Source organism: Equus przewalskii, chromosome 21 (assembly GCF_037783145.1).
Source record: "Equus przewalskii isolate Varuska chromosome 21, EquPr2, whole genome shotgun sequence".
NCBI lineage: Eukaryota > Metazoa > Chordata > Mammalia > Perissodactyla > Equidae > Equus > Equus przewalskii.
The window spans coordinates 21,633,683-21,651,059 of record NC_091851.1 but is presented as its reverse complement, the minus strand read 5'-3'; the positions used below and the strand labels follow the sequence as shown (position 1 = coordinate 21,651,059).

The window sequence follows — 17,377 nt, the reverse complement described above, 5'->3', positions numbered from 1 at the left end:
GTAGATAAGGACAATTAGCTGACACAAATAGTAACCCCAGTTACCAGGGGAATTCAGGATGACCTGCGTGACAGACGGGGCAGCCCAGTGCTCTCACTTGAGGACTAGCTGTTGTTTGAGAACACAGATGTAACAGGTTGTATCTGCCGGACCGTGTAAAAGGATGGGCTTTCAATCTCTAGCGGGTTGTCCACGGCGTGCACCACCATCTGGCCGAACGCTTATTCAATAAAACTGTTTTCTTTCTCTTCTACTTTTGTGGAGAGGTTTTCTGGGCTGGTGGGAGATTTTGTTTTAAATTTTGTCTCCGACACCTTCAAATGTCTTCAGATGTTAAACCAAGTTGGCACCTGCACATGTGGGATACTGTGCAGTCCTGACAAAGAACGAGGACACTCCCGCCACATTCCTTGCTGGGTGGAAGTGCGTGGCACACAGTAGTTTACTTCTTCTGTAAAGGGACGCCATGTTTGTATTTGCTTATATTTGCATAAGCTCTGGAAGAGTAAACAAGCAACTAATAAAAGTGCATGTGTGTGTGTGTGAAGAGGAACTGGGCAGATGGGGGCGAGGAGAGCGATGGAATTTTTTTGCTGAACGCCACCTTATATTTTCGGATTTTTGAAACATGTGACTAGATTATCTGTTCAAAATAAATTTAAAAGAAGGGGTGGTGGCAAGTAAATAAAACAAACCCCTAAAGAAAAGAAGTACTGGCACCAGACCTCTAAGCACTTGATTCTGGTCACTTCCGAGCTCGGCTTGGACCTTAGAAAACTGATTATATTGATACATTTTTGGGGGCTCATGTTGGACTTTTTCTCAAAAGGCGGATCTTAGTGCACAAGCAAGGAATGTTTATTTAAAAAAAGTGAAAACAAAGTAACCATCATGTGGCTCGTCCCCCTCCCTCCAGTTGAGAGGGAGGGTCCGCAGAATCCGGTTCTCAGCCTTGGCGAGGGGGGAGGGGACCCACTTTCAGAGGCTTGGTGTGGCCCCTCCCCCAGTCATCTCTCTCTGCTTCCCAGGAGGTCACTTACTCTGCAAGGAGCAGGTCTTCAAGAGCCAGGAGAAGTGGCGGGAAGGGGTGTCTGGGTACAGTGTCCCTCCCAACTGGGAATCGGGAGGCCAAGATGCCCAGGTTCCACCATTAGCCATCTGTCCTCTAGAAGCTCCCCCGTGAGGACAGTGGAAAAGGGACATGGGGCGAAGGTCATCGCTCAACCCCTCCGCCACTTCTGGGCTGTGCTGATCAGCACTTTTGTTATAACTGTTGGTGGGGAGGGGCCATCAGGAAAAGGCCCAGGAGGGCTGGCTACATGCTGGGCGCTTCTCCCTTTTGCCCTGTGCTAAACCTATGAGGTAGGTGCTATTTATTAAGACCTGTTTCATGAATGAGGAAACAGAGGCACAGAGAAATCAAGTGACTTCTCCAAGGTCACACAGCTTGTAAGGGCCAGTTCACCCTCGCAGCCGTCGCCTTCTAACACCCTTGAGCCTGCCTCCAGCTGTCTCCTGCAAGTCAGGGTTCTCTCAAGAGTGGAGGAAAGTTCTGAAATGGTGGAACCCCAGGCGCTGTGCCACAGAGTTGGGGCAGGGCTGTGCTTTGCATTTCAGGGTCCCGTGGGAGGCCTGTGGCATCCCGAGCCGTTCCTACGGGGAGTCTGTGTGGATGATTCTAGTACTCAGGCTCTGCCTGCCTGATCCCCACCGCTTGCCCTGTGACCTTGAGCACGCGCCTTGCCTCTCTGGATCCCAGTCTCCAGGGTTCGGACTCGGGGCGGGGCCCTGGGAGGCACCACGGCCCTGCCGCTGGCCTAGGTGGAGCACTCCAGGCTGCAGGAGTCCCCCGACGAGAAGAGCCGCAGCACGTTGACCAGCGGAAACATGAGCAGCGCGCCGAGCAGCGAGCCCAGCTGCACCGCCGCCCCGCACCACAGGAGAGCGCTGCGGCTGCGGTCGCGCAGGATCATGCCCAGCATCACCTTCACGTAGCTGAAGCAGCCGGCGAACAGCACCCACGAGGCCACCTGCGGGGATGGGGCGGGCGGGATGCAGAGTGAAGGCAGCTTCGCGGGAGGGGGGGGGGCGGCGTTGGGGGCCGGGGGGGGGGGGGAGCGCCTGGGGCGAAGGGCGCTCGCGGGGTGACCTAACAGGGTTAAGGGAACCCCCTGGAATAACCTCTAAGTTCAAGGAGAGCCTTTGGGGAGTGACCCTGCAGGGCTAAAGGGGCCCCATGAGTTGACCCCCACGCGGGCAAAGGAAAACCCAGTGGCTTCTCTGTCCCCCATGAGCAAGGCAGGGGCATCTGAGAGAAGGCCACTGGTGATGTACACATGGTGGGAAGAGTGTGGCCTTCAGGGGAGAGGCTGGACTGTCACCTTGGACCAGCTACCTCAGCGTCCTAAGCCTCCCCTTTCAAATGAGAGGTACCCTCCCCCCGTCCCCAACCTACCCCTCCCTGGGGCTTCCTGAGCAAGCAACCACAACGATTTGGTCAACAGAAAGGGCTGCACCCGAGGTCTCCCCAGGCCTTGGCTGGGTGGGGGGCGGGATGGGGAGCGGCTGCACAGGCCAGATACTTACGATGAGGACTTCTCCACCCCAGTGGTCCCACAAGAGGGGGCAGGGGCTCATCACGGCCATGGCCATGTTGTAGGCCCCAAATCCAGTCCCGAGCACTGAGAGGACCCCCAGGAATAGCAGAGACCTAGGGCAGAGTGCGGGAGATCAGTGGAGGAGGTGGGAAGCTTGACTTCTGCCCCCTACCCACCTCCCGGAGGCCATGGAATGGTCAGCATCTCCAGGGTTAGAGGTTAGACCCATGTGGAATCTTCCAGGCCACCTGGCCCAAGTGGGTCAGTGAGGCTCTCGAGAGGCAAAGCTGGCCTAAGTCACCCTGAGCATGAATGGCAGAGCCCAGCATCTCAGCAGGAGGAAGAGAATGGATTCTGGTGCTACATGGACCTGGTTCAAATCCCAGCTCCACCGTTTAAGCTGCGAGACTGGCCCCTGAGCCTCAGTTTCCTCCCCTGCGAAATGAGTCTTGTGGGGCTCCAGGAACCTGTGGGAGCAGAGTGAGCAGGGCCTGGCCCTGGCTGTGGGTGCCACCTGGGATCTCATCTGCTGCCACTTCCTCCTATAACACTCCCAACCTCAGCCCGGAAGCTGGCTGACGAGCAAGTGGCTTTGGTCCGGGACTGGCACTGCAGGCTGTGCTGTGCGACCTTGGCTGACCCTTCGCCCGCTGGCCTCGGCCACCCTGTCTACAACGTGAGGTCTGCATGATTGAGGGGCCCTTGTGGCTGGCTCAGATGCACTCTACCGGCGGCCTTCCATTTGGCCCTGGGTCTGACAATGGAGGACACCATCCTTCATGTGAGGTCTTTGTCCCTGGGGTCTCTCTGTCAAAACTCTAGGACACCCAGACTGGTCTGCGCCCCCGGGTGAGAGCGGAGGGTCTGCCCTGGCCTCTAAGGACTCTTTTTGCTCCGAGATTCTTGGATTCTGTGACTCGCAGGGGCTGTATTCCTGACATTCTGGGCATCTTGGATTCTACAGGTCTGGAGCCTCTGGTCCTGCTTCCCCAGAAATCTCCATCCTTCTTCCACAGTGTTTAAGCCCCAAGGGAGAAAATTCAGCTTTCTGGCAAACTGACATTTTCTGTCTAACTCTCCTCATTCTCCCTTCTTCCTGGGCTGGGGGAGGTGGGTGTGAGCAGGTGGGGGTGGGCAGGGCCGGGGGAGGTGGGTGTGAGCAGGTGTGAGAGGCTGGTGAGGACAGGCAGGGCAGAGGGGTGGAGGGGAGGCCGTGGGACCTAAAGTTTCATGACTCCAAGGTAGGTGTTTCTCCTACCGGGGCCCAAGGCCCCTGGATCAGAACCACTTGGCTTGTTTATTAAAGTTTGAAATCCCAGGTCCCAACCTAGGCTGGCTCAGTCTGCATTTCATCCGTTTGCCCAGCCACTCCTCTAGAACTGCAGCTTAGGGGAGCCAGCGTGGGCTGGTGGCTGGAGGGAAGGCCTGAAATCCTGGGAATTAGACGGGGGGAAGCCCTTTCTCTGAGACTCAAGTTTCCATTTGTAAACGGGAGCCCCGGTTCCTGTGTGCTGGCTCCTCCTCATGGCCAAGGGCAGCGCTGGTCAGCACTTCCACTGGACCTGCCTTGCACGCGGCATCACTCTAAAATCTTTACAATAGTAGCTCATCTCAGGCTCCCAGAAACCGTAGGAAGTAGAACTATTTTTATCCCATTTTTCAGATGGGTATCCCGGAGGCACAGAGAGGTGGAGTGGCTGGTGCGATATCACACAGCTGGTAAGTGGCAGAGCCAGGATTTGAAGCCAGGCAGTCAAGCCTCAGAAACCATATTCTCAACCACTACACGTAGAGCCTGATCAGCGGGGTGTGGAATTCTGGGTTCTGAAAGGAAGTGTGCCCCCAGCCAGGGTTTCCCGGGGCTCGACGGGGGTGGACCTGTTAGGCAGGAACATGGAGAGGAAGCAGGCGAGGGGGTTGGCCATGGAGCTGAGAGTGGCCGACAGGTGGTAGGCAACGGGCCCGTAGGACAGGCAGGAGTAGGTCTGCACGGAGGGTAGCACGCCGTTGGTGAGCGCGTTCACAAAGGCCACCAGGATGTAGATGAAGGCCAGGTGCGCCAGGTGGAGGGGGGCCGTTTTCTCCTCCAGATGCCCCTGGCCCCTGCTGCTGTCGGCCAGGCCTGGGGGGCCCGGCTCCTGCTCTTCCCGCAGCCGGATGGAGTGGAGGATGACCTGGGAGGAGAGGAGATCCTCTGTGGAGGATTTCCAGGGCCGGGGTTGACGCTGGAGGAAAAAGAACGCGATGAAGCAGCAGGCCATCATGAAGGAGAGCAGGAGGAAGTAGACCAAAGGCGAGAAGTGGGCGGGGAGGTAGCGGGTTTCCAGGTGGGCCACGGAGGGTGCTGTCCCGGGGAGGGTGGACATCAAAATGCTGTTATCTCCCTGCGGAAGACAAAACAAGGGTCAGTCGGATCCCTGGGTGATGCTGGTACATGGGTAACAACAACGTTAATAAAGATGATATATAATAAGTAATAAATATCATGGGTTATTAATAAGTGATGAATAATAGACACATAACTGCTAGGGTTATGGTGATAATTGCTCGCGCTGACTGATTGCTCGCCAGGCCCAGCACTTTGCAGGCATCAGATCGCTGCTCCTGCTAACAGCCCTGTGCAGGGGAGACCATCATCCCTGGTTTTAGAGGGAATGGGGGTGTCTGGCCAGCTCATCTTATTGCGGGTCACTGGGAGAACGCGCAGCCAGTCCCCCCGGTTCTTTCTGACTCAGAAGCTACACCATTTCCCACTCTACTGCCCTCCAGGGCTGGCAGCCACAGTGTGTTCAGAGGAGGGGCTGGCTGGAGACCACCCAGGGGGAGAATCCCCCCCAAGGGGTCCTGTTTCCCAGTCCCACCCAATGTCGCCCTGTGGTGAGATGGCCCGGTGTGGCCAGATCTCTTTTCAAAAGATGCCATACATCTAGATTTATATATGTGAAATTTCAGAAAAATTAAATATCATCAACTAATTCAAATACTTAAAAAAAAAATGCTTGCAGGCCACGGCGGCCCGGGGCTCCTAGTTGGCAACCCCTGCTGTCCGCTGTGGTTTAGGGGACACCAGATGTACGTAAATGGTCCAACATCCAGTGGAAAAAAAGTTTGTTGTTTTACCAGCACAAGGTATTGAAGCAATGTCTAAAGTCTGTTATTCCCAGCCCTGGCTGTCGTGAGTGTCACCTAGGGAATTTTTAATAAATACAAGTTCATAATCCCTCATCTGCAATTCTGAAATCTGAAAAGCTCTGAGAGTCAGAATTTTCTCATGATTCAGTTGGCAGCAACACTTGACCCAACATGAGTTTGTTTATGGCCCTAACCTACCGGTGGGGCGTGCACGTCCCCCGGGGTTTCGGGCAGCGGTGTCCCTGTGCTGGATGGCTGAGTCATCAGCACTGTCACAGGCTGGGGCAGGCGTGTTCTAAAATCTGAAACTCCAGACCCCAAAACACACCTGACCCCCCGGACTTCAGAGAAGCCCCACCCCCAGCGGGTTTGTGTAACTGGATACGTGGGGGGCCCACGGGCGTGTTTTGGTAGCACTGCCAGGAGACCTAAAATGGGGCCAGGTCAGGAGCACTGGTCTACCGACATCTAGGAAACTAGCAGTCTGCATGACCTTGCTTGTGACCCAGCCTGGAGCACAGCCGTGCATTTGGGGGAGGCCAGGTACCTGTGTGGTGTTGGTCCCCCTGGTGGTCACAGGGTGCGGGGTGGTGCCAGATGAGTCAGTGACGTTGGAGCAGGTGGTGAGACCCGAGCCCTGGGCAAGGGCCAGCAGGGCAGGCAGGAGCCCGCTGAGTCCTTCGCCCACAAAGAAGGTGGTGACATAGCGGGTGGGCAGCCGGCTCATGAAGGGCAGGAAGGTGACGGAGGAGGTGCAGTCCACCAGGGCCAGGAATAAGGTGAGGACGAGGAAGATGATACTGTAGCTCTTGCCCTGCAGCAAGGAGGTGACATTCCAGAGGAAGGCGAAGAGGAGGCAGGTGACGGTGCCCACACCCAGCAAGGTGAAAATGACAGGCACGTCGGAAAGGCAGCCGGGCCGGAAGCGATGGAGCAGGGTGACCAGGAGGGGGCCGATGTTGGCCAGCTGGATGACCAGCGTCAGGTAGGAGGGCAGGAACCAGCCCTCGGGCAGCTCCATCACCAGCAGGGGCAGCTCTACCCAGAGCCCGTTGATGGCCACCCAGGAGCCCATCGCGAAGGTGCAGACCAGCAGGTGTGTCAGGAGGGCCATGCTGACGTCTGCCCTGAGCTGGAGGAGGCTGCTGCCTCCCCAGACCAGCCTGCAGTGGGGTTGATAGAGAAAAATATCAGGTGAGCAAGGTCAGGTTCACCGTCTAACAAAAGACGGTGCTTCTAGGTCCAGAGTTTTCTCTTATCTTTCCCCTCCCCATGGACAAGTTGGCTTTTTATTAGCAGAAAACATGGACAAATTCCTTTATAACTAACCTTCCAATGGGGAAGGCCTTCTTAACCATGACTCGTAAGTCCAGAGACCACAAAAGAAAAATTTGATACATTCAACTGCATAAATATGGAAACACACAAAAGCAAACAAATAAACAAACAAAACACTTTCTGCAAACAGTACCAAGAGTAGGATCAAAAGACAGAAGACAACCCGGGGGAAAATATCTGCAATGTCAATCACAGACAAAGGGCTCATCTCCCTAATATATAAAGAGTTTTTAGAAATTAAGAACAAAAAGACCCAATAGAGAAGTGGGCAAAGGATATGAACAGTTCAGAGAAAAAAGTACAAATAAGCCTTAAACATATGAAGAGATGATCACCTTCATTCAGCATGAGAAATGTCAATTAACACCACTCCAAGGTGCCATTTGTCACCATGAGATGGTCCCAAAGCCAAAGGTTGCCTGCCCTGGACAAAATGATGTATGTGTGAGGTGTTTATTCCTTATGGCCTATGTTGGTAAGAGCAAAATTTGGGAAATGACCCAAATGGCTATCAGTAGAGGAGGGGCTGCCGGAAGGGATGTCTAGCTGTTGGAATTGCTCCTGTTAAAGGACCTAGGATGCAGGAGAGGCCACTGGCTGGGAGGGTCAGGTCCTTGAGGCTGTTGGTAAGCGACCAGAATCTAGGTGGGCGGGCAGTGTGCTGCCGTCTGGACACGGTGGGGTGGGGGGAGGATGTGTTCTCTTTGCTTCTATTTGCACAAAGCAGCTCTGGAAGGACACACAGGAACTGCCGGGTGTCTGTGCCCCGTTATGTAGACGTTTTTATATAGTTTTGGTTTGTGAACCATGTGAACATACTACCTATTACAAAAATATGGTCCCCTGATATAAAATTCCAATCTGGCATTTTTCTCCTGAAATTAGAGAACTGCCTAGCTGGACAGGTTCCAAGAGACCACCTCTTGCTAGCCCTCCGGAACATTCTGCCATGTGTTGACCACCTTCCCAATGACCTGTGTCACGCCACCGTGCTGACATTGCCTTCCACCCACCCTCAGTCTGAGCAAAAATACGAGAGAGGCTGGGGGTGAGGCTCTGCTGCCTTCTAGCTGGGTGACCTTAGGCGAGTGCCTTTGCCTCTCTGTGCCTCATTTTCCTCATCTGTGAACACAGAGCAACGATGGTATTGACAAATAGAAATGGCAAGCAATAGGATATATTGGAGTATATGAGGAAGCCCTTTGGAATAAACCTAGTTCAGCCTGGCTTTGGTTTTCCAAAAGGGTCTGACATGGCCGTTGAGCATGCATTGTATGTCTGCTTAAGCATTTGCTATGTCCCAAAGACAAGAACAAAGGCCCATAAGATAAAGATGCAACTTCCCCCATGCTGGCATTTCCTTAAGGATAAACATGTCTCCCCAGGCTAGGAACTGATTGCTGTGCTCACCTGTGACCACTCAGCTCAAGACCACAGATCTGCCACCCTGCTGTGTCCACCGAGACAGCTGACCTACTACTTGCTGTGTCCGTCAATCGCTGTGCCGACAGAGCAGTCTCATGACTATTGTAAAAGGGACATTTCAATCACATATGAAACATCCTCTTTAGGGTATATAACCACTCTGTACACCCCACTTCTTTGGTGCCCTTCCTTCCTTGGGGAAGGAAGTCCCCGGGCTGTGGTCCTCACATTTTGGCTCAGAATAAACTCACCCAAATTTTCATTTATAGATTGGTTATGGATTATTTTCGTCGACAGTATCAAGGAGATGCCGAGATGCAAGTGAGTTTATGCTGTCTCTAACTGCGCCTGGCACACAGTAAGCACTAAGGGTTAGCTATTATCACTATGGGGCAATGCCAGGTTTGGTGACATAGTTTTTTTTTTCTAATTCATGTGAAAATTAACACATGACTATTAAAATTTAAAAAGGAAGAGAATAATTCCCCATGAGGTGCCACATGAAATCACTGGTGGTCACATGCACCATTTTGGAGAGAAATGTCGACTGGGCCAATTACCTCTTTACAGAGGGAAGCGGGGTGGGGTGGGGTGGAGGGACTCCCCTGAAGCTGTGTAGGGGACATGGAGCAGGTCCCTGGGGCACCTGGCTCCCGGACCCCCCCACCCCGCCCATGGTGACCTCTGACCCCTCAGTTCCACTCAGTTCACACAGTCTTTAACTGACACATTCACAAATGAACAAAATCTAGGTAGAGGGAGTACTGCCTCGCTCCTGCCTCTCTTCTTCTAGAACATGCCGGAGCATCCCTTGTGGGGACACCTCACCCAGGGAACTCCCGACACCCCAGTGGCCCTGGCCCAGGCGCCCACACACAGAATATTCTCTCAAGTCCCGGCCTCTCTTCCTCTTTTTTCCACCAAAGGAATCCGACCCGCCCATCCCAGGGCCCCGGCCCTTCCTCTCTGGGAGCAGCTGGAGCAGAAAGCAGTCTGACCTGCTCTCCGGCTGCTCCCTCACCTTCCAGCCGGCAGGCCGAGGCGAGGCCCTCAAGCTCCCTTCTCTCACTTGTCGAGCTGGCCTGACTACAGCCCGGGACAGCCTGGATCTGGGGCCTGAGAGGACCCCTGGAGCGGGCGGGGAGAGGCTCCAGGCCCCCGCGCAGGCCCTGTGGCTCCCGCCTTCGTCCGTGCTGCGCTCCTGGCCTGGGTCACCACCCGCTCCTGTCTGCAGCCAGCTTTCTGCAGGACTGCGTCCCCGGGACACCTCCAGCCGCCCTGCCCTGGGCCCGGGTCCCTCCACCGCAGGTTTCCTGGCGTGCACATCTGGATGTATGTAGACACGTTTCCGGGAGACGAAGCTCTGGGAGGGCAGAGGGCTGCTGTGGAATCTGGCATTTTGAAGGCCGAAGGGCCTTTTCAGATGACCTCACTTAGGATTTGTAAATTGGTAACTCACTGGCCACAGACAGGCAGCAGACGTGCTAATTTGGTTGGCTGCGTGTTTTAAACAGTTACTGAAATCCACAGGTCAGGAGGTGGCATACATGACTTGGGCTGTCTGGTTTCCTGGGAATACTGTGGAAGACCACACCAGACCTCCAGGCCCGCACGGCAACACGCGCTCTGGCCTCCTCTAACTTAGGGTCCCTGCCTGGGCCCCCCAGGCCCACAGGCACTGCGACAACCCCTGATCAAGGCCAGCCCTCAATTCCGAGAGGGAGATGTGGCTTGCCCAGGATTCCTCATTACTGGGGGTAGAGTAGGGGCTGGAATCCAGTCTTGGGCCTCTGTCCCTCCAGGCACCTTACTAGTCTCTCCCGTGGTAGCATCTGGAGCTGGATGTCTGGGTTCAAATCCCAGCTTCACCCCTTCCGAGCTGAGCATATTTGCGCCCAGTTCCTCTCCTGCAGAATGAGGAGGCTCCGGGACCAACCTCAGGACCGTAAGGACCACGGACTTGCAAAATGCTAGCCTGGTGCCTGACACGCAGTAAGAGCTCAATAAACGTGAACCGTCATGATGACTGTTTCAGCAAACATTTTGGTTGCATTTGAAAACGTGTAGTTACCCTGACGCACTTCTGGATACCACACACAAATAATTCCTGACGCCAAAATCCTGTCATCACTTCCTCCCAATCGATCCACAAGGAAGAAGCGCCGACTTTGTGCCCAGGGCTGTGAGGGATGCAAGCAGGACAGCCATGGCGCTGTCCCCAGAGAGAGGAGTGAAGACGAGGGCAGTGGGCTGCAGGCCCCGGGCGCAGTCACAGCCAAGGCAGAAGCGGAGATGGCGAGATGGCGATGGAGAGGAGGGGGAGGCGGCTGGGCCTGGACGGGAAGGCGGGGCTTCCCCCCTCCCTTGGCCAAAGTGATGGCTGCAAAACAGGGGCAGTCCCTCCCTGGAGGACGGATGGAGCGGAGGACGGAGAGAACCTTTTTCAAAAGCCAGGAGGTCGGTGCAGCTTCTCAGCTGCCTGCTCCCACCTGAGACCAGAACCTGGTATAAAGTGGGCAGAATCCCACCGGAAAAAACTGCCCGGGTCAACTCAGGCAGCGTGCCGCCTCTGACTAGTGAAACGATATGGAAGGAAACAAAGGGAGAGCATCGTATGCTTTCCAAGGCTGAGGCTGCCAGCTGCTTCCCAGGAGCCACTCTTCCCCTCTTCTTTAGTTGTTAGAGAGGCCAGAGTTTTGGGCGGACAAATGGCCACCGAGCTAAAGGGCTACGTTTCCCAGCCTCCCTTGCAGCTGGGCATGGCCATCCGATCAAGCCCAGGCCAATGAGGTTTTGAGGGACTTTGAGAAGCTTCCTTAAAGATAAGGGAGTGTGTCCTTCCGCTCTTCCTCCATCCTGCTGTCTGGAACTTGCACGTGATGGCGAGAACTCCAGCAGCCATTTTGCACTATGGTGGATGGTGTGGGGACTGGACAGAGACTAGACTTCCTTGGGACTACGTGGCACAGAGCCGCCATACCAGCCCTGTTCTGCCTGCCACTGAACTACTTTGTTTAATGTTCTTTAAGTTGTCAATAAAGTTCTATCTTGTTTAAGCCACTCTTATTTTATATCCAGCAAAACACTGGCTAAATGTACAGAGATACATATTCAAAGTTATATACTGACCAATTACAGTAACAAAAACTATCAGGTATATTTAGCACCTTTACTATTAACGCCCCGACTCAGAAACTCAGATAGTGCCCCAACTAGGATTCGATCGAAAACCAAAAGCAAACAAAATTAGTTGTTGAGACGCATCTTAAAGAGAAACCAAAATGTGAGGGATAAACTTGAGGCAAAGGCTTTCCAGAGAAATGCAGAGAGAGGGAGAGACGGAGAGAAGCAAAGAGCTCTTGATACGGAATTTGATGCTAAAAGTATCGACTGAGACGCAGCCTCTTTTCACACTGGTAAATACTGTAACCCGTCGTGCAGCCTCAACGGCAGTGACTGGTTACGTTACCAAGGCCATTCCCCCAAAGCTCGGGCGCCGACGGGAGCACAGCCAGGGGTGCGGCACTGGCTCACTTAGCAGCCTTAGCAGAGGAAATGGAGGAGGCGATAATGATACGCCTAATAAAGAGGAATAAGTAAATCATTAAAGGAAGGAGGCCAATTCGCATAAGATGGTTGCCTTTATCATCTGAAAAGCTATTAAACTAATGAGAGAGTTCAGCAACGTGGCCAGTTACACATTTACAAATACGTAGTTTTCCTGCACCGAACCAGGTAGGAAACAAGACTTGTTACTGAGTAGTAATTCGGGAAAAACAAACAAAGCTGGATCTCTTTCTTACTTCTTACTCTCCCCCCAAAATGAATTCCCACTGGATCGAATGCTTAAATATTTTTCAAATTAAAAATATAAAAATACCCAAATGTATGGGCAGAGGGAAGAGCTTCTGCACAGGCGCTGGGGGAGGAAGGAGCCGGGGCCAGGACGGCTGCAGCAGGGCCTGGTGGGGACAGGAGGGCAGATGGGGTGGCGAAGGAGCTTGTGCCAGCCTGCTGTGCAATGGGTGCCCTCCATGCCAGCCTGGGTCCCCCCAGAGCCGGGCTCTCGGGCTTCTGATGGAGCCCCACAGGCTGTAATTCAGCTCTGCGAGTCTCGGCTCCCTTATCTGGAAAACAGTCACAACCCTGGCGTGGCCCAGCATGACCAGCTCGTTTACAGCTCCCTGCCCTGCTTCCTCCTGCCACAGCGAGCGTGCAGTAAACACCAGTTAAACGAATGAACCACAACAGCAAGGTCACTGGAGAAAAAGTAGAAAAGAGAGGTATGCATCTAAAAAAACATCCCCAACATGCCCTGAGCGTTTATTGGGCACTTAACTCTGTGCAGGATGACCAGCTCTGCTCCCGGGAAAGTGTGGAGAGCAGTCAGTGAGCAAAATAGAAACAGATGTATAGAGCAAGTCAGCCAGTGACAAGGGCTGTGGAGGAAAACACAGCTGGGAGTTGGGCAGGGTGGCCACAACTGTAAATGGGGTTGTCAGAGAGAGCCTGAGGGAAGGGTGCAAGCGAGCCACGGTGGGGGAGTGGGGGAAGCAGAGTCCGGGGGCAACAGCAAGTGCAAAGGCCCTGGGGTGGGCCCTCCCCTGGTGTGTCCCAGAAACAGGTTTCATGTTGGAAGAACAGCCAGGAGGCCAGTGTGGCTGCAGCAGGTCATGTGGGGCCCTGTAGGCAAGAGTCTGGATGTCTTATCTGAGTCCAAACGCCCACTGCTGGGAGGCAGCGGGGCCAGCTCTAATTTAGTCTTTGACAGAGCCGTGCTGGCTGTTTTAAGGAGCATAATGTGGGACCAGGGTGAGAGCTGGAGTGAAACCTGTTAACCCCATTAACCCGCTAGGAAGCTGGTATACTAATCCAGGCAAAAATATAACAATAGTATCAACAACTGAGTCAATAACCACCATTTACTGGCTGCTTATCTTTCTAGAACCCACGCTAAGTACTTTACACACACGATCCATCAAACTCCAATCCTGCCGTAGGCATGAGGATGAGCTCCATTTTACAGACGAGAAGGCTGAGGCTCAGAGAGGGAAAGTAATTTGCCCGAGGTCACACAGCTGGTCCTCTGGCAGCTGAGAGTAGAGCCCAGACTTGGCCTGACTGTGGACTCAGCCCTTTCAACCAGCCTGAGTCGGGCCCTCAGGGTGAGGAGGGGATGAAGGGGCTGTTGGGGCCAAGCTGAGCAGGGCCCCTTTCCACTCATGCTTGGCCTCCCTAGCATGTGGGCTGGAAGAGGAGAAGTTGGATCCAGGCCTGCGAGCACCTGAGACGCTAGGACATCTCTGCGTCCCGGGGTCCCTTCAGCAACTGTGGGAGACCAGAAACCTAAGGTTTTGAAGGAGACACTGGAGATGCTCCCGGGACAGGTGGGTGAAACCAGAGATAAGCCCAAACAGCCCCAGGCAAGGCTCTCTCTCCTTTGCATTCTTGACTCTTGCATCAAGAGGTCAAGAGCTGGGAGGGAATGGGGAGGGAGTGGAAAGCAGTCCAGGGCCTGTGCACAGTCAGCGTCAGCGGGGCCACCTCCTCCCCGCCAGGCAGGAAGGGCCGAGGGCACCTGGACCCTCAGAGCCCAGGTGGCCTCCACCCCGCACTCTCTCCTGTTCTCGGCTTGGCTTTACTCCTTCCCAGGCTTGCTGGGCACCAGCTTGGTTACGGGCGTTTATCTGGGTCTGTCTGCTGAGGGCTGGCCCCTCCCCTTGGAGGAGAAGCTCCATGAGAGCAGGGCCCTGGCCTCTCTTCCAGGGTCCAGGTGGCCGTCTGGTTTGTCCAGGGCTGGGCCACTGCACCGGCCTGCTTCAGCCATGCAGCTTGAGTTGGCCAGGGTGGTCCCGGGCAGAGCCAGCTGGCAGCCTGGGCACCGGCCACACCCCGCTCCTGGACAAGGGTCTGAGTCTATGTTTGTCCCAAGTTCCAGGCTCCTGGAGAACTTGGCCCAGAGTCCTTGGTGAGTCCTGCAGGCCCCCACCTGGGGCTGTCACCTGGCCCTGCCCTAGTAAGGTTAGCACGGTGGGGACAGAGGCAGGCAGGAGCGGGATGGCAGGGAGACGGAGGGTCAGGACCAAAAAACCTAGAGGGAGAGATGAGGAGACAGAGAGACAGAACCAAAGCCACATGCAGAAGCAAAGAGACAGAGGCAGGGCAAGAGGAGGAGCTGAGGCAAGGACCAGCAGGAGGCAGAGGAGCAGCTGGGCTGCTGGAAGCCCGTGGGCTCAGCCTCTGCCCTTGAGGCTCACATCCATGTTTGTCGAGCGGCCTCCACCCACCTCTCCTGACTCCAGCTCCAGCTCGGAGTGTCCCCACACCTCATCCTGACTCAACGCTCCCATCTCACAGACATGGGGAAACCAAGGCCCAGAGAGGAGGCAGTGCTTGCCCCACACCCTGTCCAGCCCTGGTCACCCAGGCCTGTGCTCACTGGCTGTGTGTCCTCAGGCCAGCTGCTCACCCTCTCTGGGCCTCGGTTTCTTCAAAGGCTCTGAGGATGCCCAGCCTTGTTGGGCTTGGCTGCCAGGGAGGAAGCAAGGAGAGAGCGGGACTGTGAGTTCCCTTCCTCCTCCTCCTCCCTCCCTGGGCCTGGGAGGGCTTCAAGCCTCCCACGGAGCTGACCTTGGCTGGGTTCCCCTCCCTTCACTGCCCATCCCAACCCCCAGTCCCAGTGCCAGGCGGGTGAGGCTCCAGTCCCGCCTGGCAGGAGCAGCCATCTGGATGTCCCAGTGGAGCGGAGATGCAGGGGCACAGGGCAGTGAGGCTGCCTTTTGGCCTGGGGAGGAGGAGTCTGGGTGCACCCAGCCGGCTCAGGGCGTCCCCACTGCAACCTGATCAGCCGGCCAGCCAGGAGGAGGCCCTTCTTCCCTCCTACCCCTCCGGCCTCCGGACCCAGCACCTTGGAACTAGGGGAAAGGCCACAGGTCCCCCGCTGGGCCCGGCCCCGCGCCCGGGCTCCCTGCCAGCGCCCGGCCCCCCGCGCCCGTCGCGGAGCCCTCACCGCCCGGCCGGCCGCTTACCTGCTGCTCCAGCTGCTGGCGGCGGCTCTGCAGGGGTGGGGCCGCGCAGCCGGGATAGCCTCAGCCCGACCCCGCCCCAGGGGGAAGGCCGGGACGGCGGGCGGGGCTCCCCGCGTCACCAAAAGCCTACTGTGTGCCTGGAACCCGCCCCCGGTCCAATCCTGATGATCCCGAGGATTCAACAGTAAAGATAAAGCGCTCGCGTTATCCAGCGCGCATTGCCAGCCGGATTTTACGAGGATCCACCCGCAGGAGGAAGACCTGCGGCGCAGCTGGCTCTGGCCGCATCCCGGGGCCACCATCTCCCCTCCCACACAGGAATCCGGCCAGAACTCTTGGTTCAAATGCTGGCGCTTAAGCAAGACCCTCGGAAAGTGGGGGTGATAACGGCGCCCTCCTCGGAGGGCAGAAATCCTAACAGCCCGCGGGCGCCGGGCTGACTGTGCCAGGCACAGCGGCGGTATTAATGCATCCATCTTCCCCCAGGCTTTTGGGGAGACACTGCTTTTGCCCCACTTCACAGATGAGGAAATGGAGGCCCAGAGAAGCCAAGAGCCTCGGGACAGTTGGTCTGTGGTGCCCACTGACAAATACTGCTCTGACAAACTGTAATCGTTCGTGTCTGTTGGAATCTCCCCATAGTCCCAGGCAGTAGGCAGGTGTTACCTTTTCTTGTGTGTGTGAGGAAGATTGGCCCTGAGCTAACATCTGTTGCCAATCTTCCTCTTTTTCATATGTGGGCTGCTGCACGGCGTGGCTTGATGAGCGGTCTGTGGGTCTGCACCTGGGATCTGAACCTGCAAACACTGGGCCACCGAAGCCGAGGGCGTGGACTTAACCACTATGCCACCGGCCGGTAGCCCCACAGCGATACTTTTATTCCCTACTTTACAGATGGGGAAACTGAGGCTCAGAGCGGTTAACTGATTTGCTCAAGGTGCTATAGCTGGTAAGTGCAGGGTCAGGATTGGAACCCAGACTCGAACTGGCACCCTCGTGGCATAAAATGTCCCACACGGGGCCTGACCCCTAGCCTAGTAAAGGCCCTCTGCCTGTGACTTCTATGAGAACAGTTCTGGCCTGCTTTTTGCATAGTTCTCTGAGACATTCGTTCACGTGATCAGCACTCACTCTGCAGGCCAATGCTTGGGCCGAGAGGTGACAGACCCCGGACCCCTCTCAGCTGGCAGGGGCCTGGGAAGGGTTCATACCAAACCCTTAGGGAGCAGATTTGCCCCTGAGACCCCGGAGGCAGCCTGGAGCTCATCCTGCCCCAGGACGCCACCGGGAAGGCGGCTTCTGGCCCAGACCCCTCACTCCCAGCCATGTCCCCTCCCTCCTCCAACAGGAAGTCCTGCTTAGGTGGGACCCACATCCCTGCATTGTGGCCTCACCGCGGGCCATCTCACAGGTGCCTCTTATGTTATTTTTTAACTTCAAAACATATGTTTATTATCAACCTTCAAAGACTCCCGCATCACTCACCGAACGAAGAGAAGAGATGTGCCTAAGCGTCGCCTTTCTGCGCTTTCTCAGCCGGGACCCCAGATCTTGACAACTTCATCACTTGCTCTTTCTTATAAGGCGCCTTTGCTGCTTACAACTGGAAGCCAAAATCCCCATACTGATCCCCGCATTAGAATACCCTTTCTGCCCCACCTCTTTCTGGTACATTCCTACCCCTATTTCAAAGCCAATTTCAAATCACACCTCCTCTAGAGAAACCTTTCCTGGTGTCTGCCGTACCCAGTCCATGTCGGAAGTTTAATAAATGTTTGTTGCATACACGAATGAGGGAACCCCAACCAAACTCTTCTCTCCTTCCTTGTCATCTCCAGATGTTTTTATAGCCTTCGT

The 17,377-nt window shown here is 55.4% G+C and overlaps 1 protein-coding gene across 1 annotated transcript; it reads right to left on the bottom strand.

Moving 5' to 3' along the window:
• Positions 1 to 836: 836 nt before the first annotated feature.
• SLC52A3 (solute carrier family 52 member 3) lies at positions 837 to 15,653 on the bottom strand. The gene is made up of 5 exons (XM_070589025.1): positions 15,521 to 15,653; positions 6,277 to 6,892; positions 4,476 to 4,981; positions 2,587 to 2,710; positions 837 to 2,030 (listed from the first exon to the last, which is right to left on the bottom strand). Exons 2-5 carry the CDS (start codon positions 6,841 to 6,843, stop codon positions 1,818 to 1,820), a joined length of 1,410 nt encoding a protein of 469 aa, XP_070445126.1. The 5' UTR covers positions 6,844 to 6,892; positions 15,521 to 15,653; the 3' UTR covers positions 837 to 1,817.
• Positions 15,654 to 17,377: the final 1,724 nt, after the last annotated feature.